Raw genomic sequence first — 26,776 nt, 5'->3', positions numbered from 1 at the left:
AAATTACCACAATAAAACACAAATGCGATGCAGTTTTGATGATTCTCGAGGATCTCTTGTTCAGGTGAAGCTCTTGCTCAGCTTTTATGCTTTCATTGCTGGAGTGGCACTAAAACACAAAAACACAGCACTTCTGCCTTCAAATCTTTTCAATTACTGCGGTATTCTTAATTATCCAGCTATATACGGCTTCATCTCAATAAATTACAATATCATCAAAATGTTGATTTTTTTGCAGGAACCAATTTTATTTTAACCAAGACAGTGTTTGTAAGAGCAGTACCATTTTATTTTATTAATTTTTTAAGTATTTTATTTTATAATTGTTTAAGAATTTGTTTTTATTTAATATTTTGTAATATATATATTTTTTTTTATTTTATTAATTTAATATTTTATTTTATTTTATTAATTTTTAAAGTATTTTATTTTATTTTAACCAGGGCAGTTTTTGTAAGAACAGTAACATTTTATTTTACCTAATGATTTTATTTATTTATTTATTTTTGTTTTAATTAGTATTTTTAAATATTTTATTTTATTTATTTATTATAATTTTTTTTGTATTTTTATTTTATTCTATTTTAACAAGGGCAGTTTTTGTTAGAACAGTGACATTTTATTTTACTTAATGATTTTATTTTATTTTTTATAATTTTTAAAAATATTTTATTTTATTTATTTATTTAATTTTTTGTATTTAATTTAATTTTATTTTAACCAGGGCAGTTTTTGTACGAACAGGAACATTTTATTTTACCTAATGATTTTATTTTATTTTTTCATTTTAATGAATTTTTTAAATATTTTATTTATTTATTAAATTTTTTTGTATTTTATGTTATTTAATGTTAACTATTGCAGTTTTGTAAGAACAGTAATATTTTATTTTACTTTTTTAAAATGTATTATTTTATTTAAATTAATTATTTTAAAAAAATTATTTTATTTTACTTATTTTTTATTTCATTTAATTCATTTTTTACATATTTTTTATATAATATATAAACAATATATAACAAAAAACTAATGTATAGACTATTAGCAAACTTTATTTTATACTTTAAATATTATTAATTATTAAAAAATGTATAAAGACTTAAAACACAATTTAGAAAATAAACTCGCTGCATTTACTTTGACAAAACTTGTAGTAAAACATTTTAATATTTTTATAAATTATATTTTTGTTGAAAATATTTAACAAAATGTATATTTTTGTTTTGGATATATTTAACTAATGATGCAGAAAATTGAGCTTTGCAACGGTAAAAATATATAATTTTTTTATTAAATCGGAAACAGTATGTTAAAGTTATAATAATATTTCAAATGATACTGTTCTTACAAACAAACGTTGCCTTGCTTAAAATATTAAATTTATTACACTTACCTAATTTATTTATTTATTTTTTACATTGACTAATGTCAGTTCCTGTCACTAACTCAGTTTCTGTGTTAAAAGTTAAATATTTTCTGTCTACATTTTTGCAAATCTATAATACGTTTCTCATGGTATGTCTTGTACGTTTCAGATGACAGATCCTCTAGAGGGGGGTGTCTACATTTTTGCAAAACTGAAATACGTTACTTTGGGGTTTGTTTCATTGTATGCCTCAGATGACAATATATTATATAGATTTATTACGCCTAGACTAATATTCTTCATAACACCTGAACAGTTTCTGTGTTAAAAATCATTTTATTTATTTATTTTTTAAATTGGTCTCAAGTAATATACTGATTTTCTGAGAATTGGGGGTTGCATACCTCAATGTTTGTATTTGTGAACTGTAAAGTACATTCCACTGGGAACATTTTGTTGCACATTCCAGATGACGAATCCACTCGAAGGCGCTCTTTATACCTTTTACGAATCTAAAATATGTTTCTTAGGGTACGGTTTTTTGTACATCTCAAATAACATTCTCTAGAGGGCGTTGTCTGCATTTATTGTCAATCTAAAATGCTTAACTAAGTGTACATTTTGTTGTATGTTTCTGATGACAAATTCACAATAGGGTGCTCTCTACATTTTTGCGAATCTAAAATATGTACTTAAAGGTAAAGTTTGACACCCAGTGGTTGAACCAGGTATTGCATTCCTAATTCAAAACACTGACGAGCCTTAAGCCTGAAATTGAAATATTAGAAAACAGCTTCTGTTTCTCACATTTGAACATCAGAAAACTGACAATGCTAAGCTCAGATACAGCTCATGCGCTTTATTCAGTGTTAAATGCTAATAATGTGAGTTTAAATGCCGTTTTACATCACATTTATTGCCAAACTACTGAAAGCAGCAGCAGATAGTTCACCTCAGATCTGGAAAATACAATAAACCGTCTGAAACTGAACTTCAGAACTGATACTCAGTGCAAACCAACACATATCAGTGATTCAGCATCTACATTTAATCATGTTAAAGAGGTTTAATATGTATTCATTAGATTATAAACCTCAGTTAGAGTGCACAATTCTGTGCTTCTGAATGGCTGTATTTACATTTCTGTCATGTTTCTACTACTGCTACTGTGCAGCCTACGCATTGACGCATAGCCCTACGCCATTGCTGTCGGCGTCGTTGACGCGTAGCACAAGCTCTGTGATTGGTCAGCTTGGTAGCTCTGACGAGTCTGGGCGGGACCGAGAGTCGCGCAAGCGGCATCAGCCCGATGGAACGATTGTTTACAAGTGTGGAGTCCCGTGAAGGAGCTCAGAATGGAAAGTTTTGTTTTGTGTTTACCTCATTAAAGTTGTTCCACGTCCGCCGGTTCCCAAAATTAGCGAGTTTGAGTCACTTGTGCATTCAGGAAGCGCTCAGAAAAAACAAAACACCAGCGAAGAAACTCGACACAGAGACACATTTACACCTCACTGCCAACTAGCGTTTCGGAAGTGTCAATGCAGACCAACAGAGACAGCGCGCCGAAGTATAAATGCACAGCTACCCGCGTTGCATGCGCCGTGGATTACACCGGTCACTTGACGCAGAAGAATAAACCAGGCTTTAGACTACTGCAATGCACTTTAATGTGGCATGTTAAAATCCCAGGTTTTTCCTCTTCAGCTGGTCCAAAATGCTGCTGCTAAATTTATTTGCAATAGCAGAAAATATGACCACTCTACCCCTCTTCTGAGAGGCCTTCATTGGCTGCCTGTGCAATTCAGAATTGATTTTAAAGAGCTTTTACTGGTTTATAAATCCCTCCATAATCCAGCCCCATCATATCTCTCAGAGCTGCTTCATCTGTACACTCCTGTGAGATCTCTTAGGTCGAGTGAGCAGAATCTCAGTTCCACAGTCTAGGCTGGAACGTGGAGGGGACAGAGCTTTCTCTGTGGCAGGTCCTCGGTTGTTGAACACCTTGCCCCTTGAGATTAGAATGGCTCCATCTTTATCCATTTTTAAATCACTTCTTAAAACGCATCTTTTTAGCTTGGCTTTTTAATGGCTCGTTTCCACTGACTAGTACAGTACTGTTCGGGTCGGTACGGGTCACCTTTATCAGGCTTGCGTTTCCACCACAAAGGGTACCCTTTTGGTGGGTGTGGTGTACGACAGAAAGTTTAAGTCGATGTCATGCTCGCTCAAATAAATGTCTACAGTAAAGCTGTACGGGTCGTTCACATATCATATGAGGAGCACTTCTCACCAAACAGATGCTTTATACACATGAATACTTGTGTATAAATGTTATTACTAACTTTTCTATGAACATGATTTGATTATAACTGCAGATCAATGACAGTGCGAAATAGCCTACTGTAACGTCTGCAATTATATACAATAAATAAATAAATGAACACATACAGACCCTTACAGTCTCCAATACGTTACCAATTACAGAAGAACTACACACAGCAGACATTTAGAGCTCTATTTTGACGGTCCATGCGCAAAGCGCAGGGCGCAAACGCTGTCAGGGCGTGTCAGGACGCGTTTTTGCTAATTGAAGGACGGGAAATCTGCTTTGCGCAGTGGCGCATGGTCTAAAAGGGTTGAGTTTATTTTCTTAATGAGTTATAGGTGTGTTTTGAGAATAAACCAATCAGAGTCTCATCTCCCATTCCCTTTAAGAGTCAGCTGCGTCGCGCCAAGAGCGCATTCACTATTTACAGGACGCAAAGTAAGTCTAAGTGGAAAAAATGAGCATTTCACAAGCAAACAGTTCACAGTTAACAGTATTTTAACAGACAACAGTTAAACAGAGCATCTACTGCGTGAGAATGAGAGATAATGGATCTACATTCACTTTCGCTCTTGGATAGGGAAACCTTTACGCACAGACATCAATTACTCCATAAATAATTAATTTTGTTTGTTAAGCGCAAATATTCGGTTCAAAACTATTTCTAAATTCAGTTCTAATTTCCAGCAAACGAATAAATGAATAATAATAGCAAAATGTGCTCAAAAACCTGAGTTATATCCTAAAACACATGCTGTGCCCCATATGGTCTAAAACCTGACAGGTGGGCAAATCTAAGCTTGTTTTTAATAAAATAAATATGGATATAATAAATAATACTGCTAATAATAATAACATTATACAAAAGCAAATTGTTATGAATGAACTGAAAAAGCCTCCCGAGATGAAGAAGACATAAAAGCAGTGGTTTTTCATATTTATGTGGGCTAGAAAATAATATGTTTTGTAATATTTTAATCCTTTATATTTATATCCTATAACTATTCTTATTATATCCTATATATATCCTTAATATTTACATTTTTTCATATGTAAAGATGTTTGCCTATTGCTCTCTTGTGTGTATTAAGCAGTGTGTAAGCGAGGTGCAACTCTGCGCTGGAGTTTAGACCGGGTTTGTTTTGGTCTAATGAAAAATCTATTATAGTTTCTCAAAATAGCAACGCAACAGTGGTCCACCTCAGAACGCCTTCCTTTTTAGACCAGAACGCCTATGAGCGCACAAATGAGCGCTAATGCATTTGCTATTTAAACAGCGTAGCGCAACGCCTCAAAACCACTCTTGCGCCAAGCTGAAACTAGCAAAAGACTACTGCGCCACGTCTTGCGCCACACTGCGCCGGGTGTATCATTGGGCCCTTAGTCCTTATTTAGGTCCAAAAACACACTTAATATAACCCACAGTCAGCGCAAACCTCTCATCTGTGTCCGTGATCTTCAGCAGCACATGTCAGCTCCGTTAAAGAGTCATTTTGTCATTCCCAGTTCATAATAGTCCAAAAGGCGAAGATAATCACGGCAGTTTGTTCATGATTCAGGTTGCTAAAACACTTTTGCTCCTGTGTGTTGTCGGGCTTCTCCTTTTTCCGTGCTTCACTCTCGCGCTTGTCCTTTTCTTTCTGAATGGATCAGATGACGGAGACACTTCAGTTATCACGCACACGTTATTATCATCAGCTCAAGAAGTTTATTATATCAAATATAGACGCAATCGCGAGCTCCAGGAAGAAGCTCGCACTTTTAGACGGGCTCGTAAAGCAACAGCAGAACACGGCAGATTGTTCTTCTTGGCTTTGTGTCTGTTCATCAAGACGACGACGAGGTTTGTTTGAGCTTGGGTCATCCATGGCTCGTTATCATATGCATATAGTATATCCATGTAATCTCTCGGCTGTGTATTAGAACATGCCGGATCCTTTGTTTACATTCTGTCTAGCTCCACGAGCTTGTGACGTATCTCTGTAACCAATCAGCGTTCATCTGCATGTGTAGCTCCGCCTTTTGGTACCCTTTCTTGTTTTTGGTACCCTTTCGAAAGGGTGTTGAAAAAGCGGTTCGGTTCGGTTTGGTACGCTTATTGAAAGTTTAAACGCCCATAAAAGTGTACCAAACCAAACTGTACCGTACCACTCAGTGGAAACGGGCCATCAGATTATTTTAATACGCTTATTTCACGCGGCCGCCATTTTAAAGAACCAAAGCGAGGCTGCGGTGGGAAGAAACCCGGAAGTGTAGGTCCAGCACTGTAAACATTGCAGTAACATGCTGTGTACTACACACCTCCAGCTGTTGCCAAGATTTTAAAAAGCAGAAATAGTGTAAACATCACTTTAATATTATTCAGTAAGTTTATTTTAAACAATTAAAAGCAATTTAGCATCAAAAAACATCACAATCTCAGTGATACGCTTAAGTGTCCTCCTGGGCTTCAGCTCATGGCACTAGTTAAACACAGTGAGGACGCTTTCCTGCTTCAGTCTATGTAACCCGGTGAGTGATAATCACTACAGTCCTCTGCAGCACACCCTCGTGTTGTCTGTAGTAGTGTTGTCCTGGTACTGAAGTTTTAAACCCGGCTATTTCCCACTGACATGGAAGCGCTGCTGAGCGCGGATGACTCGACTGATCTTCACGGCTTCGCGATTCAGTCTCCGTGTATCTGTGTTTGGTTTGCGCTCAGTTTACCGCTCTTTACCCAGTGCAAACACGAACTGGAGCGTGAAGCAGCCGTCAAGATCAGTCGAGTCATCAAGCAGATCGCTCGGCTCGTCTGTGTTTGTGTTCAGTAAACAGCGGTGGGTGAGCTGATGACCTTCTCGGCCAATCACAGTCATTTCTGTTGAACACGTGAACACAATGGCAAATTTTTAAGAAAGCCGTCAACAGTGCCTTAAATGTTAGCGCGTAATTGCCGTTTTTTCGTTTAATTCAGTATCGTGATGTCAGGGTTCGGTGAGGGGAAAAGGAGCGAGGACTCAAGTGCAAACAATAATTGGGTTTTATTAATAATAAAGTACAAATAAAACAAAAAGGCAAAACAAACTACCCCGAGGGGGAAAACATGAATCAAAAACAGACAAACTTGGCTGGGCTGGGCTGGCAAGACATGACTGGAACAGGAACACAGAGGGAATATCGACGACGAACTGGCAAAGGACTGAAAACATGAGGGGGATTATAAAGCAAAAGTAAATTGACACACAGGTGAACACAATTAACTAATAATGGGTTAACAAGGAGGGTGGGACTAGACAATAGACGGGAGAGCGCATGACACAGAGAGACAACACAAGCCATGCGCTCACATAACACAACACCGAAGCACTCGACAAAAACACGTGACCACAATGTAAACACCGAGCCACGTGCTTTGACAAAAGACGCAAGACACGAGCACACGATGAATGAAAACACTCACTGTGCGCTCACACATGCAGCATGCATGCTTCATCCCAGCACCGACCAAAACCGAAACCAACAAGACTGAGACGCTGGGAATGAAACACCACGCTGCTGACAGACGAAAACACAAACACGAGTACAAAAGCGCGCGCGTCTGAGGGACGCAGAGGCCGCGTCAAGCAGGAGCGCGCACACTCTGCGTACACCCACGACGGCGCGCGCACACAGAGACAGAAACAGGACCAGACACAGGTAGTGTCCGAGATCTGCCACCAAAACAAGAATTTACAAGACCAGAGTGGCAGAACCCTGACACGTGACAGGTCTAATATAGTGAAAGAGTCAGTTTATTAACTCGAGTTTGATAAATGGCATCTAAAACGTGTGTTTGGGAAAGAAAACGGTTGCAAACTAGCTCCATTTCCCTTAACTTAGCTGAAAATGAGCTCTGATATCCCTTTTTACATTCACCATTCATTCAGAACGGACCTTCGGGTCACCCAGAAGGCGGAGAAATGATAAGTTTGTGTCACTTTATCTTCGCTGATAAGATATACAGCCAGCTACACAACATAAGTAACTCCCAATGATACTTCCGGCTTTCTTCCCACCGCAGCCTCGATTTCGCTTTTGAAAATGGCGTCCGCGTGAAATCAGTCTATAGTTCGTTCTACCGCTAATTTTTTACATTTTGACAGACGTTTCCCTCGCCTTATTTCTATGATTTATATTCTGTCTTTTTATTTTTTTACCTTGTCTTATGTACTGCACTTCGGTCAGTCTTGTGACTGCTTTTAAATGTGCTTTATAAATAAATGAACTTGAACTTTAGGTTCTGCACAGAAATAGCAAAGAAATGTTTCCGTCTGGCCCTACTAATACTAATAGTAGTAGAGTCTGGCCTGATATAACTCAGTATCTGCACACACCGGTTATCTGGTACGCTGATATTCCTCTAGTTTTCAGTGGGAGAGTTGTGTCAGGGAATGATGGATGATGGTGTTAGCGGGGTGTGTAGAGTAGTATTTCACAAGCAATGCCATAATCTTCATTTTCTAATGACGTTTTTCATTCATTGAACATGAGTCAGATGATCTTTGTGCACGATGAAGCAACACCTCTGCATAGGATGTCCACTTGTTCACATTTTGTTCTGACTTTATAGGTTGCGTAAAGCCAAATCCACAATGAAATGATTTATTGAGTCTGCTGTGACTCAACACTCGAGTTTAATGTGTTTTTGTAGATATTTATTCATGCATCAATATAAAGATGGAGTTGTGTTAGTGCTGTCAATCAGTCGATGAATAAAGATGCATCGTATTGCACGCTTACCAATATGTAATATGCATGTTATGCTTTATTTCGCAACACTTTTGAAGCAACGACGGAAATGTTAAAAGAGTTTAATCTATTCATAAACATTTGTGTGTGATACATAGTTTTAGATGCTGTCACTATATTAATATTAATTTATATTGTTTATTTTATATGAATTGATTCATTATTAATTACACCTTAATACATTTATATTGCATATCAAAATATAATGAATGCATGTGTTTATAAGTGCATACTTTACCTATTTTTTAAACGTTTTGGATATTATAGAATATGTAATGCTTGCATATAGCACGAAACCATCTTGGTGTATTTTTAGTCAAAATTATTGATTTTATTTAAATCAATAATGATCAGAATATTAAATGTAGGTATGGTGGCTCATTGGTTAGCACTGTGGTCTCACAGCAAGAAAGTTGCTGGTTCAAGTGCCGCTGTGTTTCTGTGGAATTTGCATGTTCATTCTCTGGGTGCTCCAGTTTTCCCCACAGTCCAAACACATGCGATATAGGGCAATTGATGAACTATATTGGGCGTAGGGTATGAGTGAGTGTGTATGGGTGTTTTTCAGTACTGGGTTGTGGCTGGAAGGGCATCTGCTGTGTAAAATATATGCTGGAGTAGTTGGCGGTTCATTCCACTGTGGAATAGAGATTAAGCTGAAGGAAAATGAATGAACATTAAAAAAAGATAATGTTTCATGAAGACATTTAGTAAATTTCCTACCCTAAAAATATAAAAATCTGATGTTTTATTAGTATTAGTAAACTTTAAAGATGACTTTCTATATTTCTATATATATATATATATATATATATTTTTTTTTTTTTCATCCTCAGCCAAATAATAATAATATCATATGAACAAATCTTATATCAATAGAAAATGTGTTAAATAACATTTCATATTTTCAGAAATTGACCTTGATGACTTTAATTTTGTGCATCAAACATGTGATAATAATAATAATCATCAGTAAAATGTCGGCATACTGTAAATGATTTAGTGAGTCTGGTGTATTACACAGACTGAACACATGTGTAATGAACTGGAGCAGCGCAGGATCCCTGCATCCATGATCCTCCGGTTAATAATTGATAAATTGTTTCGACATGCAATGCTTTTGACATGCCTTTGATTTGAAAGATGATGTGATTGTTGGAAAAACCTAATGTGGCAAAAAAGATATGACAATTGTATTGCATATGTTTGTAATCACTCAGCACTTTTTCTTTTTTTAATTTTTTTCTTTTGTTTTGTTTAGATTTTCTTTGTTTTGTTTTTGTTTTTAAGAGGTCCTGCAATTTCTCGTAAAACACTTGCATTCTTTCTATTACAAAACTACATGTTGATGATTGTTGAAAGAACTTGCCGTGACAAAAAAGGGAAATGTTTGCATTAACTCAAAGCACGTTTCGAGAGAACACAACATTTCTTAAGGTTACAATGCCTCAAGAAACGTTGTGTTCTTTCATAAAAGATTTGCAGAAATTTAGCATTTTCCTCTCTAAAGCAGAAGTGCAAGAATGAAATGCAAACATTTGCAAACAAATGCAAAGGAATTATTTTTTCTGTCACATACAGTTTTTTCAAACAATCATTACCTTGTAGTTTTGTAACAGAAAAACAAAAACACTTTCTTTAGAGAAACACTTTTGAAATGAAATACATAAGAAAAGAAAACAAAACATAGCAAAACAAGAAAAAAAAGCAAAGCAAATCAAGACAAACGAAAAGAAAAACAAGACAAGAGAAAAAAAGACAAAGCAAAACAAAAAGACAAAGCAAAACAAAGCAAATGAAATGAAAAGTAAAGAAAACATAAAAAAGCAAAGCAAGACAAGACAAAAGAAACGAAAAACAGGAGAAAAGAAAAGAAGACAAAGCAAAACAAAGCCAATGAAAAGAAAAGAAAAGAAAAGAAAAGAAAACTAATCAAAAAGAAAAACAAGAGAAAAGAAAAGAAGACAAAGTAGAACAAAGCAAATCAAAAGAAAATACAACTAAACAAAAAGACAGAAGACAAAGCAAATGAAAAGAAAAGAAAACTAAACAAAAAGAAAAACAAGACAAAAGAAAAGAAGACAAAGCAAAACATAGCAAAAAGAAAAGAAAACTAAACAAAAGGCAAAGCAAACCAAGACAAAAGAAAAGAAAAACAAGATAAAAAAAGAAGACAAAGCAAAATAAAGAGAATGAAAAGAAAACTAAACAAAAAGCAAAGCAATACAAAAGAAAAGAAAAAACTAGATAAAAGAACGGAAGACAAAAAAGAAAAGAAAGAAACGAAAAGAAGAAAAAAGAAAACTAAACAAAGCAAAGCAAAACAAAACAAAAAATGCAAAATAAAACCATCTAATGCAAATGTTTTTGAGCAAAATGATTATCATTTTTATGGGAATCCAATACTTTTGTGAAAGATTATAAATGTTCTTCATGCATTCTCAAAGAACAATTAACTGAAATGCAAAGGCATTGCTCTTGTTTTCAGAGAGAGCTCAACATTTCTTTATAGGGAATCCATACTTTTGTAAAAGAATGTAAATGTTTTTTCAAGTGAATCAGCTAATACAGCTAATACTCTTGCAATACTTTTGCTAGAGAATGCAAATGTTTTTGTTTTTTTTTTTCTTGAAGAAAATACACATTTTCTTGGCAGAACTCAGTGCACAAAATATCTTAGTTAAGAGATATCTCAATATATATGCAGTCAAGCACAACATTATTTATACCTCTGATAAATTCTGACTTAAAGTTAATTTTATTCAACCAGCAAGTTTTTTTGGGCCAGAGATGACACTGGCTTAAGATAAGACGATGTACAAGAGGCATCATTGTGGAAAAAATGTTCTCAACTTTTATTTACATTTTATCAAAAACATTAAGTCAGAATTTTACAGGGATATGAATAATGTTATATATTTTACATATAATCTTTTAACTAATGTTTTACAGGATTTCCTATAATGTTTTTTCTTAACTTATTTGTTTTATTTCGGCTAGAATAAAGCAGTTTTTAATTGTTTTAAACCCATTTTAAGGTCAATATTATTAGCCCCCTTAAGCAATGTTAGTGTTGGATTGTCTCCAGAACAAACCACTGTTATACAATAACTTGCCTAATTACCCTAACTTTACCCTAATTAACCTAGTGAAGTCTTTAAATGTTGCTTTAAGCTGTATAGAAGTGTCTTGAAGAATATCTAGTCTAATATTATTTACTGTCATCATGGCAAAGAGAAAATAATCAGTTATTAGAGATGAGTTATTAAAACTATAATTATTAGAAATGTGCTGAGAAAATCTGCTCTCCGTTAAACAGAAATTGTGGAAAAAATATTCAAAAGGGCTAATTATTCTGACTTTAATTGCATATATGAATACTTCTTAACCAAGATGCAAATGTTTTGCAGAAGAATGCAAATCAATTGAGGGAATACTTTCACAATAGACTGCAAATGTTTAGTCAGAAAACACATTTCAATGCAAAGTCATTGTGAAAAAAAATGCAAAAAGTGTTTGGAGGAATTTTTTAAGATGCAAATTAATTTGATTTAATGCAAAAGCACTGAAAAATCAGCAACAGGGTGTCCGCGGGGTCCTAAAAAGTATTAAGAGTTGATGAATCAATTGTGAGAAAATAAAGGCCCTTAAAACGTAATAAAGTCTTAATCACATTTTTACAAGGCCTTAATTTTGTTCAAAGTGTTCGACTCCATTCCTTCATCCATTTTTTTGTCGGCTTAGTCCCTTTATTAATCCGTGATCGCCACAGCGGAATGAACCGCCAACTTATCCAGCTCATGTTTCATGCAGCGTCTGTATAAAAAAGCCTAAATATATTTACATTTATTTTATATGCCAGGGTGCGTTCAGCCAAGCTCCTCCGTCCCGGTGACGTCATGTAATTTGCAACGCGGGATGGTGATGTGACGCTCCCCACATGTAGTGAAACCATAGAGCGAAACAGACGGCAAAATAGGAAAAGTTTGCGTACTCCTGGTTGGAGAAAGACGAGTTTAAACAGTGGCTGTCGCTGAAAACAACTGCGTAATTTATTCTTTCAAGGTTTGTTTCTTCCGAGCTTATCTGAGTTCTGTTGAGCTCCATTGATTTATTTAACTACAACTGTTTATGAGCACTTGTTTATTAAGCTAAAGGTTTGATACTGATTAGAACTTGAAGTGGCGATGAGGTCTTCAAATATTCTGAGAAGGTCTTCATGAAGTCATTCATTCATTCATTTTCTTGTCGGCTTAGTTCCTTTATTAATCTGGGGTCGCCACAGCGGAATGAACCACCAACTTATCCAGCATGTTTTTACGCAGCGGATGCCCTTTCTGCGGCAACCCATCTCTGGGAAAGTCTTTATAAAGTCTTATTGAAATTTCCTTTAGGATTCCTGCATATGCCATAGGGCTGTGCAATTAATCGAAAATCCGATTTCGATTTCAATTTTGGCTTTAAATGATTATGAAAAAGCATTAATCGAGATAAACGATTATTGCATCATATACCGCCCCCTTTCCAGCTGTTGCTCCTAAAAGCGCGAAAGACCGCATGCTTATGTGTGTGCGGCAAGCGCACACAGCCAGAAGCATGCAGCCGGTCAGCATTCGGTCTCATCAACACAATCTCATGGCAATTCGTAACTATTTCATTTAGTGGCTAATTCGTATGAATTCGTACGATCTAATTCGTACATTTTAGTATGATTTGCTCATCCCCCAATGACGGTTGGGTTTTGGGGTGGGGTTAGGTGCCACGCCTCCTTTATAAAATCGCACAATTTCTTGCGACTGAACTTGTACGAATTCGTGCGGTCAGCCCTCCGCTGACCGCACGCGCACATCGCGAAACGAACGAGGCGCAGACATGTAAAGTCATCTTAATGTGAGCGCTTTAATGGTCAAATAGGTGTAATAACACAGTGTTTGGTGATTATTCATATTAACCCTCATTTGTGTAATAAACAAACGAGTTACGAGTTGAGGATCAAAAGACACGCGAAAGAGAACCATTAAAGAGACAGTGCGCGATGTTGTTTTTATAATTAATCAAACAAGACGAAAAAATCCCTCTGCTCTTGACTGAAGGATTTTTGTAGCTAAAGTTTTATTCTTACAGTGAAAATGCTTAAAGCACAGTTTGTTTTATATTTTTAATTCTATTGTATTTTTTTTTTTTTCCTTTGCAGGGTGGAAAATAACTGTATGCATACATTGAAGTCAGAATTATTAGCCCTCCTGAATATTAGCAACCCTTTTCCTGCCCAATTTCTGTTTAATGGAAATAAGTTTTTTTTTTTTACTTATTTCTGAACATAATAGTTTTTATAAACTATTAAAAACTATTATAAAGCTAAAATAAAACAAATAAGCCTAGAAGAAAAAATATTATTCATTCATTCATTTTCTTGTCGGCTTAGTCCCTTTATTAATCCGGGGTCGCCACAGCAGAATTAACCGCCAACTTATCCAGCAGGTTTTTACGCAGCGGATGCCCTTCCAGCCGCAACCCTTCTCTGGGAAACATCCACACACACACATTCACACACACACTCATACACTACTGACAATTTAGCCTACACAATTCACCTGTACCGCATGTCTTTAGACTGGGGGGGAATCCGGAGCACCCGGAGGAAACCCATGCGAAGGCAGGGAGAACATGCAAACTCCACACAGAAACGCCAACTGAGCCGAGGTTCGAACCAGCAGCCTTCTTGCTGTGAGGTGACAGCACTACCTACTGCGCCACTGCCTCGCCCAGAAAAAAATATTAAAATACTGTTAAAATTCCTTGCTCTGTTAAACATCATTTGGGAAATATTTATTTAAAAAAAAACATATTTCCTGGAGCACTAATAATTAAATAATTTTGACTTCAACAGTAATTGTTTAAATAATCGTGATTGCAATTATGACCAAAATAATCATGATTATGATTTTTTCCAAAATCCAGAGCCCTAATATGCCCTGCTCTAAACCAGTGGTTCTCAAAGTGGGGGTCAGGACCCCCCAAGAGGTTGCGGGGCAATGAAGGGGGGTCGCCTGGTGATTTCCAAAAATGTATTTATTTTTATTAAGCCATAAGCATTACCATATTTAATCCATAACCAACTGAAGAGGAAAAAATAGTCATTACTATATACTATATAGTTACTATAGTAGCTTATAGTTAATAGTTCTATTGGATTGCGACCCCTGGGGTAATTACATCAGATTAAAGACAGCAATAGCGTCAGATGCAACAGGTTGATTTTATAACACCAGGCAAACTTTCCGGCACATTTACAGCACTGACATAAATTAAACTAATTAATTGGTGTCTCTGCGCCATTGCATGCAAGGTTTCTTTATTTATAACCACCTCAGAGGATTTTGGGGGTCGTGAGTCACTGGCGTTGTTATTTTGTGGGTCGCGGGCTAAAAAGCTCGGGAACCCCTGCTCTAAAAGGTAGCATTTTCACTAATGAAATGTGACTTTGAGATCTGCAGATGTCTTTCCTCCTGCAAGCATCAGTGTGTGTGTGTGTGTGTGTGTGTGTGTGTGTGTGTGTGTGTGTGTGTGTGTGTGTGTGTGTGTGTGTGTGTGTGTGTGCGTGTGTGTGTGTATGTGTGTATGTGTGTGTGTGTGTGTGTGTGTGTGTGTGTGTTTCTGCAGTGTGTGTTGAGGAGTGTTTGGATTGAGCGCTGACCGTCTGCAGCTGTGAAAGAGATGCTCAGTGAATGTTTGACTGCATGTGGAGCTCTTCACCACGTTTACGAGATCAGCTTGAGCGGAAAATTGAAATAAAAGATGGCAGAAACATAAAGCACGCAGGCACGAATGCTAAACAACCACCCTGAACACGACCTGCTTGTTGTGGGATAAAAGAAGAGAGCCGCAGTGAAGGGAAGAGTTAAATGAGAATTATAAAGGTGGCATGGTGGCTCAGTGGTTAGCACTGGGGCCTCACAGCAAGAAGGTCGTTGGTTCGAGTCCCAGCTGAGTCAGTTGGTGTTTCTGTGTGGAGTTTGCATGTTCTCCCCCTGTTGGCATGAATTTCCTCCGGGTGTTCCGGTTTCCCCCACAGTCCAAACACATATGCTTAGGGGAAGTGATGAACTAAATTGGCTGTAGTGTATAAGTGTGTGTGTGTGTGTGTGAATGAGTGTGTATGGGTGTTTTCCAGTACTGGGTTGCTACTGGAAGGGCATCCGCTGTGTAAAGCATATGCCGGAATAGTTGGCAGTTCATTCCGCTGTGGTAACTTCTGATAAATAAAGGGACTAACTGAAAAAAATTATTGAATGATATTATAATTTTTCGGTCATGTGACCCGGCGGGCAAAAAAACAACAACTAATGAGTGCAAAATGATGACTTTGATTATGTTGATGTAGATCAGTAGCACGTAAAGCCACATTCATTCATTCATTCATTTTCCTTCTGCTTAAATACATGTGTGTGTGTGTGTGTGTGTGTGTGTGTGTGCGTGCGTGCGTGCGTGCGTGCGTGCGTATATATATATATATATATATATATATATATATATATATATATATATATATATATATATATATATATATATATATATATATATATATATATATATATATATATATAGTGCTCAGCATTAATAAGTAAACCCCTCACAAATCTCTTTGTGAGAGAATTAATATTATTAATATTATATTATATTATATTATATTATATTATTAATTAAAATTAATATTTTTATTAGGAAGCTATACAATATTATATTTGAGCATATGCGTTAGATTAGTCAGTGCTGAAGCCAAATCTGGAGCTTATTTAACAAAATAACCTATGATAACAGTCCAAAAACTAGAGCAGCCAAATTTATATGTTATAGATAAATATTAAATAGACATTTAAAAGAGGGAAAAATCATGAGAAGCAAAAAAATAAATTGAAAATTTAGTTTTGTAGTTTGTCATTTTTTTGCTATCTTTCAATTTCTAAGTATGTTTGCTAACTAAAACATTATTATAATATATAAATCAGTTTAATAAACCTGTCTTGTTTAAATTTACCAAAAACACTCAGTATATTCACTGAGAAATGAAGGAAAATATTCATTTTCAAAATGGGCTGTACTCCATTATGCTGAATATTATATATATATATATACATACAGGACTTGACATTAAAACCCGGCAACCCTCCAAATGTGAGTTGATTTTAGCTGTAGCGGGTTAGACAGACACTCCCACTAGCCACTTTGGCTGGTTAAAATAATTTTTAAGTTGTAGTTTTCTTAGCAGGGTTTGACTGTAAGAATGACCCAATATGCGTGCAAATGTGATCTTAGAATCGAAAAACAGCACGACTAAAAAACATAATTGCTTTCGCACAAACATAGAAAGCAGGTGGATACCAAATGAGAGGATGATCACTTACACTAACACCTGAAGTGATGTGCGCGACTGTTTAAAGCGAGTGCGCGCTCCTGTTTCCTTGAAAGAAGCAACCCTGGCTGAAACACAACTGTGATCGGTTCTCTTTCATATAGACCAGACAAAAAGTTATACTCATGCACCCACAGTCCTGCTGCTTTTCAAGAGCTCCAAATGTGTATTTTGTCAGCAGCACCGGTTGCTTTCGCTTTGAACAGGCCTTAACAGTGTGATCATCCTATCACACACAGTACGTTTTTCACCTGCTTTTTTTGTTTACGGTTATTTTGGTTTATATGGTTTAATTATAATTTTTTACAACAACATTGCTTTAAGATTATGAGATTAACTCTCCATTTATGTGTAATTAACTGGTGATCCGAGTGGTCTTTATTGAGGACAGATGACTGTGCCTATTTTTGATACATGACAATAATTATTTTTAAAAGTCAATTGTTTTTCTTAGTTGTTTTAAAGAAATGTTTTGTTAATTAAAAATTATAGTATACGGCTATATTTTAGCTTATTTTGACACATTTAAAATTTGTGGCTGAGAAATAATTATTTTTGATGTGGTCAGAGATAAATTTGATAAATTCTTAATTTTGAGTTCTGAAAAGTGATGTGAAATAAGAACTAAATGTTATATACAACTATGAAACAAAGACCCATTTGTTCATACATGACACAAAAAAAATGAAATGAATAAGGAGGAAATGAATTTGGACAAAGCACAAAATCTAAATCAAGTAATTTTATTATGTCAAAGTCACATTTATGCATTTAATTTTTTTCCCCCCAACAATTTATTATTTTTGAAATATTTCTCAAGTGATTTATAATGGGGGGCAAGGATTTTTTCACAGTATTTCCTATAACTTTTTTTTTTTTTGGAGAAAGTCTTATTTGTTTTATTTCGGCAAGAATAAAAGCCGTTTTAATTCCGCTAAAATAAAAGTTTTTAATTGTTTTTAAGCCATTTTAAGGTCAATATTATTGGCTCCTTCAAGAAATATTTGTATTTGTTTCCAGAACAAACCACTGTTATATAATGACTTGCATTATTACCCTAACTTTACCCTAATTACCCTAGTGAAGCCTTTAAATGTCACTTTAAGCTGAATACTAGTGTCTTGAAGAATATCTAGTCTAATATTATGTGCTGTCATCATGACAAAGAGAAAATAATTCAGTTATTAGAAATGAGTTATTAAAACTATTATGATTAGAAATTGGGGGAAAAATATAAGAATTGAAGTTTAACAGGAGGACATAATTCTGGCTTCAACTGTATAGAAGGATAAAACAGCATGAGTAAGTGAGCAGATGAACACCATTTAGTTCACTTGTAATTGTTGTAAAGGCCCTGTAAATGTGTCTGTGGACCCCTGAGAGACTGAAAGCAGGAAAGTTTTGGTTGTTGTGTGACTGTAAGCTTCTTTGGAGCTGGACTCATATGACAGTTTCCACTTCAGCGTGGATCAAAGAAAGCGTAATCTGGTCAGGGCAGATTTACAGGCTGGTTAATCAGAGGTTGTGGGGATCTGCTTCACAGTCTGTTTCCTTCCTGACCGCTCATTAGGACTGCCTGATATAGCTGGAAAACACAGTGTGTGTGAGTGTGTGTATGCACGCCTTGTATTCATCACATTGTGAGGACCCACGAGTATAGCAATGCCAGTAAATTTTAACCTTATGGTCCCCATGAGGAAAAAGACTCGTACATCATACAGAAAAAAAAGTATTTTGAAAATTTTAAAATGCAGATTTTTTTTTTAATATCTATATAAAAATTGGCAAAAATCTATATTTTGCTTTAATTTCATATTATGCTTTCAGCAACTTTTTTTACCCCCAATCCTTCGTTTTTGTTCAATATCTATAATACTATAATTTATTTGGGATGCTGTGACTACATTAATATGCATATACATACAAATAATGTCTGTGTGTTTGAGTGCATGCTTTATTTTTTGCATTGTAAATACATTTTATGCATATATAATAAATTGCATATGTGCATATGATTGACCCTGCAGCAAAAGAACGGTTACTCACTGAAGCTAAGCAGGGTTGAGCCTGGTTAGTACCTGGATGGGAGACCACATGGGAAAGCTAGGTTGCTGCTGGAAGTGGTGTTAGTGAGGCCAGCAGGGGGCGCTTAACCTGCGGTCTGCGTGAGTCCTAATGCCCCAGTAAAAGTGAAGGGGACACTATACTGTCAGTGGGCGCCGTCTTTTGGATGAGACGTTAAACCGAGGTGCTGACTCTCTGTTGTCAATAAAAATCCCATGGCACTTCTGGTAAAGAGTAGGGGTGTAATCCTGGTGTCCTGGCCAAAGACCCTCCATCGGCCCTTACCAATCATCCTCATCCACTGAATTGGCTCTATCACTGTCTCTCCACTCCACCTATAGCTGGTGTGTGGTGAGCGCACTGGCGTCATTGTCCTGTGGCTGCCGTCACATTATCCAAGTGGATGCTGCACACTGATGGTGGTGTGGAGAGATCCCCCTCATGATTGTGAAGCGCTTTGGGTGTATGGCCATACACAATAAATGCACCATATAAATACACATTACAGTAAATTACATTACATGATCATTTTGCATGTTAATAATAATAAGTTATTACAATAGTAATAAGCATATATAATAACATGTGTGTATATGATTGTTTATTACATTGCATTATATTTTTATTACATTTTTATATATTTTATTATGTTTTAACAATTAATTTAATTCACTATTAACATTTTTTTATTATTATTATTATTATTATTATTATTATTATTATTATTATTATTATTATTATTATTATATACAATGCTCAGCAAAATTGAGTACAGCCCATTTTGAAAATTAATATTTTCCTCCATTTCTCAGTGAATATAGGCAGTGCATTTTGGTGTATTTAAACAAAACGGATTTATTAAACAGATCTATTTATTAAAATAATATTTTTGTCACCAAACATATTCAGAAATCGTAAGATAATACAATTAAATTTAAGGAAAATATTGCAAAAAAAATTAAAACCCACAAAGTTTAAACTAAATAAAAAAAATTATTTTCTTAACTTGTTCTCTTTTTTAAATGTTTATTTAATAAGTTTCTATAACACGTATATTTAGCTGTTCTAGTTTTTGGACCGTTATTTTGTTAGATAAACTCCAGATTTGGCTTCAGCACTGACTAATCTAATGCATATGCACAAATATAGTATTGCAGAGCTTCCTGTAGAAAATATGGATTTAAAAGAGAGATCTGTGAGGGGTGAACTTATAGTCGCTGAGCACTGTATATTTGATTATATTTTAATGTATTATTATTAATTTTTTATTTATTATTATTATACATATTATGTTGTTTTAAATAACTTGGTAATAAAAATGTTCTGTTGTCAAATGTTAAATATCATAATTCTCACATCAACTCAATGCATTTAATGTACATTTACATTTAGTCATTTAGCAGACGCATTTATCCAAATCCAGTGCTCTTATTAATATTAAGGATTATATAGATTTATCTTTAAAGTAATCATTGTTTTAAACAAAGAGTCTGTGTAATTATTTTAATATGTATTATTAAATTCATTAATTCATTAATTTTCCTTCAGCTTAGTCCCTTTATTCATCAGAGGTCGCCACAGCGGAATGAACCCCCAACTATTCCAGCATATGTTTTACACTGCTGATGCACAGCTGCAACCCAGTACTGTGAAACACCCATACACACTCATTCTCACACACACTCAAAAACACACGCACACACACACACTACAGCCAATTTAGTTGATCAATTCCCCTATAGCGCATGTGTTTGGACTGTGGGGGAAACTGGAGCACCCGGAGGAAACCCACGCCAACACGGGGAGAACATGCAAACTCAACACAGAAACACCAACTGACCCAGCTGAGGCTCGAACCAGCGACCTTTCTGCTGTGAGGCCACAGTGCGAACCACTTATCATTAAATTATATAACAATTATATATTAAAGTAATATCAAAAAGCTAAGAATAAAATAGTTAGACCAGCGAACAGGTAAAAGCACCTGCTAGAGCAGTCCTGCCAGACGCATTTGTTCTTACACCACCTGTAAAAATGCCTGGTTTGTTGATGGTGTCTTTGCTTCAGAAGTGTCATCTAATCTAGTTGAGTCTGAGACCGCTGGCTAAATCTGCTGTAGAGATCGTTCCAGAAAACCCTACAAGGAAAAGAGGAGTAAAAGAAAAAGCAACAAAACACGAGTGTCTGGGTTTGATTTCACAAGTCCTGCAGATGCCAAGAATTCTGCAGCGCCTGTTACTGCATGTTCACCAAAACCTGGCCTTAATCTGAGGGAGTAGAAGATTCTGGTTCTGTGCACTTTTACTGGATCTGAACAAACATCAGCTCATTAAACACAACAGAGACACTCACAGAGAAACCTCCCACACAGAAATCTGATATATGGAGATAAATACAAATTACATGACATGCAAGTTCATATTTGGATTTTACATATATAAAATAAATGTCATATATGCAACATATACACTCACCGGCCACTTTATTAGGTACACCTTACTAGTACCAGGTTGGACCCCTTTTGCCTTCAGAACTGCCTTAATCCTTTGTGGCGTAGATTCAACAAGACACTGGAAATATTCCTCAGAGATTTTGCTCCATATTGACATGATAGCATCACACAGTTGCTGCAGATTTGTCAGCTGCACATTGATGATGCCAAAGGTGCTCTATTGGATTGAGCTCTGGTGACTGTGGAGGCCATTTGAGTACAGTGAACTCATTGTCATGTTCAAGAAACCAGTCTGAGATGATTGAGCTTTATGACATGCTGCGTTATCCTGCTGGAAGTAGCCATCAGAAGATGGAGACACTGTGCTCATAAAGGGATGGACATGGTCAGCAGCAATACTCAGGTAGGCTGTGGCGTTGATGCTCAATTGGTACTAATGGACCCAAAGAAAATCTCCCCCACACCATTACACCACCACCACCAGCCTGAACTGCTGATACAAGTCAGGATGGATGCACGCTTTCATGTTGTGGATGCCAAATTCTGACCCGACCACCCGAATGTGTCAGCAGAAATGGAGACGCATCAGAGCAGGGAACGTTTCTCCAATCTTCTATTGTCCAGTTTTGGTGAGTCTGTGTGAATTGTAGTCTCAGTTTCCTGTTCTTAGCTGACAGGAGCGGCACCCGGTGTGCTCTTCTGCTGCTGTAGCCCATCCGCCTCAAGGTTGGCCGTGTTGTGTGTTCAGAGATGCTCTTCTGCAGAGCTCGGTTGTATCGAGTGCTTATTTGAGTTACTGTTGCCTTTCTATCAGCTGGAACCAGTCTGGCCATTCTCCTCTGACCTCTGGCATCAACAAGGCATTTGCGCCCACAGAACTGCCGCTCACTGGATATTTCCTCTTTTGTCAGACCATTCTCCATAAACCATAGAGATGGTTTTGCGTGAAAATCCCAGTAGATCAGCAGTTTCTGAAATACTCAGAGCAGCCCGTCTGGCACCAACAACCATGCCACGTTCAGAGTCTCTTGAATCCCTTTTCTTCCACCATTCTGATGCTCGCTGTGAACTGCAGCAGATGGTCTTGACCATGTCTACATGCCTAAATGCATTGAGTTGCTGCCATGTAATTGGCTGATTAGAAATTTGCATTAACGAGGGGTTGGAAAGGTGTACCTAATAAAGTGGCCGGTGAATGAATTTTGAAACTAGTATTCAGCTTAAAGTGACATTTAAAGGCGTAACTAGGTTAATTAGCGTAAAGTTAGGGTTATTAGGCAAGATATTGTATAACAGTGGTGTGGTCTGTTGAAAATCCAAAACAAATATTTCTTAGGGGGGCTAATAATATTGACCTTAAAATGGGTTTAAAACAATTTTTTTTTTTAATTATAGAAAATACTGTGAAAATTCCTGAATCTGTTAAACATCATTTGATAAATAATTGAAGAAGAAAATAAATTCACTGGAGGGCAAATAATTCTGATGTCTGCTGTATATTTATATATATTTATATTTGATGGTGAGCTTTATTTGTCTGTGTTGTTCTTTTGTCCTCAGGGAGATTTCAGCTGTAGGAAAGCGTCTGCTCATAATCTCCTGATGCAGTCGGTGTCCATCCAGAGTCTGTCAGAGCTGGAGAGAGTGCGGCTGCAGGAGGTGTCGCTCGCCAGACTCTGCAAAGACTTCGACCTAGGATGCCAGATCACCATCCCTAAAGGTACACACACACACACACACACACACACACACACGTTTGTTTTTGAGAAAAGTGGGGACATAACATAGGTTTCCATTCATTTTATACTGTCCATATATGTATATAAAATTATATTATATTGTATATTATATTGCCCTCACCCCTCCCCACCCCTAAACCCAACCATCACAGGAGACTGTGTGCAGCTTTAATCTCTGATTAAACTCATTCTGTAGGATTTATAAGCATTTTGAGAAATGATATTTCACCTCCTTTTTGTAATACCTGTGTCATACCCATGTCATTATACAGATTTGTGTCCTAATATGTCACAAAAACATGTACACACACACACACATGTTTTCTGAGTCCTCCAGAAGTGTGGCTTCTTTGATTGTCTGATGTTTTCCAATGTTCAAATTTTTTTTTTTTGTGCTTCTCCTGTTTTCCAGATGGCCAGAAGCGGAAAAAGTCCCTCAGGAGGAAGCTGGATTCCTTATCAAAAGAAAAGAGAGACAAAGGTATGAATTTGTTAGCTGTCAATGGCTTTTAGGGGTTACACGGTGGCGTGAGTTTCCTCCGGGTGCTCATGCGCTATAGGGGAATTGATTAACGAAATTGACCGTAGTGTATGAATGTGTGTGTGAGTGTGTATGGGTTTTTCCTAATATTGGGTTGCAGCTGGAAGGGCATTCATTCATTCATTCATTCATTCATTTTCTTTTCGGCTTAATCCCTTTATTAATCTGGGGTTGCCACAGCGCAATGAACCGCCAACTTATCCAACATAAGTTTTTAGGCAGTGGATTCCCTTAGCTGGAAGGGCATCTGCCGTGTAAAACATATGCCGGAATAGTTCAAAGGAATAGGTTCAAAAGTAAATATGCCAGATTCCACCATTGCAATGAAAAAAAAACTGTAGTAATTGATCGTAACAGTGAATTAATAATCTATAATAAATACTGTAGCATACTTTAGTTTTACTGCAGTAAAAAGTGGTGTATTGTAGTATAATGTTGCATATAGTTGTAGAAAACAACAGTATTCGGTCATTTGTTTATATTAATTTAGTTGTTGTGTTGCCATAACAACTAATCACCACAACAGATCAATTAATATAGTTCTTTTGTTACTATGTCAACTATAGAATCACACCAGATCAATTAATAAAGTTCTTGCATTACCATAGCAACTACATTATCACCACAACAGATCAATTAATGTAAATCTTGTGTTATCATAGCAACTACAGAATTACCTCCAAAACAGATCAATTAATAAAGTTCTTGCGTTACCATAGCAACTAAATACCACAACAGATGAATTAATTTGGATCTTGTGTTACCATAGCAACTACAGAATTACCACCACAACAACAGATCAATTAATAAGGTTCTTGTGTTACCATAGCAACTACAGAATTACCACCACAACAGATCAATTAATGAAGTTCTTGTGTTACCATAGCAACTACATAATCACCACAACAGATTAATTAATGTAAATCTTGTGTTACCATAGCAACTACAGAATTACCTCCACAACAGATCAATTAATAAAGTTCTTGCGTTACCATAGCAACTACAGAATTACCACCACAACAGATCAATTAATAAAGTTCTTGCGTTACCATAGCAACTAAATACCACAACAGATGAATTAATTTGGATCTTGTGTTACCATAGCAACTACAGAATTACCACCACAACAACAGATCAATTAATAAGGTTCTTGTGTTACCATAGCAACTACAGAATTACCACCACAACAGATCAATTAATGAAGTTCTTGCGTTACCATAGCAACTACATAATCACCACAACAGATTAATTAATGTAAATCTTGTGTTACCATAGCAACTACAGAATTACCTCCACAACAGATCAATTAATAAAGTTCTTGCGTTACCATAGCAACTAAATACCACAACAGATGAATTAATTTGGATCTTGTGTTACCATAGCAACTACAGAATTACCACCACAACAACAGATCAATTAATAAGGTTCTTGTGTTACCATAGCAACTACAGAATTACCACCACAACAGATCAATTAATGAAGTTCTTGCGTTACCATAGCAACTACATAATCACCACAACAGATTAATTAATGTAAATCTTGTGTTACCATAGCAACTACAGAATTACCTCCACAACAGATCAATTAATAAAGTTCTTGCGTTACCATAGCAACTACAGAATTACCACCACAACAGATCAATTAATGAAGTTCTTGCGTTACCATAGCAACTACATAATCACCACAACAGATTAATTAATGTGTATCTTGTGTTACCATAGCAACTACAGAATTACCACCACAACAGATCAATTAATGTGTACCTTGTGTTACCATAGCAACTACAGAATTACCACCACAACAGATCAATTAATGAAGTTCTTGTGTTAAAATAGGAACTATAAAATCACCACAACAGATTTGTTCCAGCACTTTACTATAGTATGGCTCAGTAACACTACAGTATCTACTATAAATGTCTATAGTATTCTGTTCATGTGGCCTGTAGGTTAGTTCTCCTATAGCGGGTGTATGGCAGTGATGATATATAGCGGTGACCCAGAATGCAGTGCTCCAGCAGTGATCCGCCTGAGCTGTAATGTGTGCAGGAATGCAGACGCTCCCGCTGCGCTCTCAAACCCTCCACAAATAACAAAAACAAGCCCAGACGTTCCTGAGGCGCTGCTGCGTTTATTTGTGCTGCAGATCAGAGCCATTCATTCACACTTTTACATTAACAACACCTCTGCCTTTGATGAGCAGTGAGGAATGCTGCTGCGTTACTGACAGGCATTTTCAGCTTATCTAATTAACAATCACACTTGACTATCTCATGCTCATCTATAGATTTGGAAGGATTTATTTATTCATTTGTCTATTTATTTATTTATTTTTCTCAGTACTGGGTTTTGACTGGAAGGGCATCCGCTGTGTAAAACCTATGCTGGAATAGTTGGCGGTTCATTCTGCTGTGGTGACCCCTGACAAATAAGCGACTGAAATGAAGGAAAATAAATAAATATTTGTTTATGGATATTCATAAAATTATCATAAATATTATTTTAAAATTATTTGACAATAAATAAATGGATTGAAATGAAATGGTTATGTTTCCTGACAATTTTCATTTGAAGAATTTAGCTGGAGTTAATTTAATTTAATTGAACTTAACTTAATTTAATTTATTAATTAATTGATTTTCTTTTCGGCTTAGTCCATCTATTACTCTGGGGTCGCCACAGCGGAATGAACCGCCAGCTCATCAAGCACATGTTTTTACGCAGCGGATGCCCTTCAAGCCGCAACCCATCCCTGGAAAACATCCACACACACCCAACCCACACACACACACTATGGACAATTTAGCCTACCCAATTCACCTCTTTATTTAATTTTATTTTGTTATTTAAAAAAAAAATCTATTTTTTGTTTAATTATTTAATTTAATTATTTAATTCTATTATTTACTTTATTTAATTATTTATGTTATTTTATTATTTAATATTATTATTTAATTTATTTATTTTATTTTATTATTTTAAAATTTTTATACATTTATTAATTTATGCTTTTTGTTTATTTTATTTTATTTTTTATTATTTTATTTATTTAATTTTATTATTTTATTTACTTGTTTTATTTTATTATATTTTATTTTATTATATTTTA

At 35.9% G+C, this 26,776-nt stretch overlaps 1 protein-coding gene across 3 annotated transcripts in view; it reads left to right on the top strand.

Moving 5' to 3' along the window:
* The window catches only part of LOC101882360 (rho GTPase-activating protein 6), an 84,430-nt gene that overhangs the window by 38,158 nt on the left and 19,496 nt on the right, over positions 1-26,776 (top strand). For all 3 annotated transcript variants that reach the window (XR_012385700.1, XM_073913313.1, XM_073913314.1), the window contains exons 2-3: positions 22,949-23,108; positions 23,540-23,608. Coding sequence is in view for 2 of the 3 variants with exons in the window: in XM_073913313.1 (XP_073769414.1) it covers positions 22,949-23,108; positions 23,540-23,608 (229 nt within the window). In the remaining variant the exon portion in view is untranslated. The remainder of the gene's footprint in view (positions 1-22,948; positions 23,109-23,539; positions 23,609-26,776) is intronic.

The sequence above is a fragment of the Danio rerio genome, chromosome 9 (assembly GCF_049306965.1).
Source record: "Danio rerio strain Tuebingen ecotype United States chromosome 9, GRCz12tu, whole genome shotgun sequence".
Taxonomy (NCBI): domain Eukaryota; kingdom Metazoa; phylum Chordata; class Actinopteri; order Cypriniformes; family Danionidae; genus Danio; species Danio rerio.
Note: the sequence above shows the minus strand (reverse complement) of the source record. Positions and strands in the feature narration are given on the sequence as shown.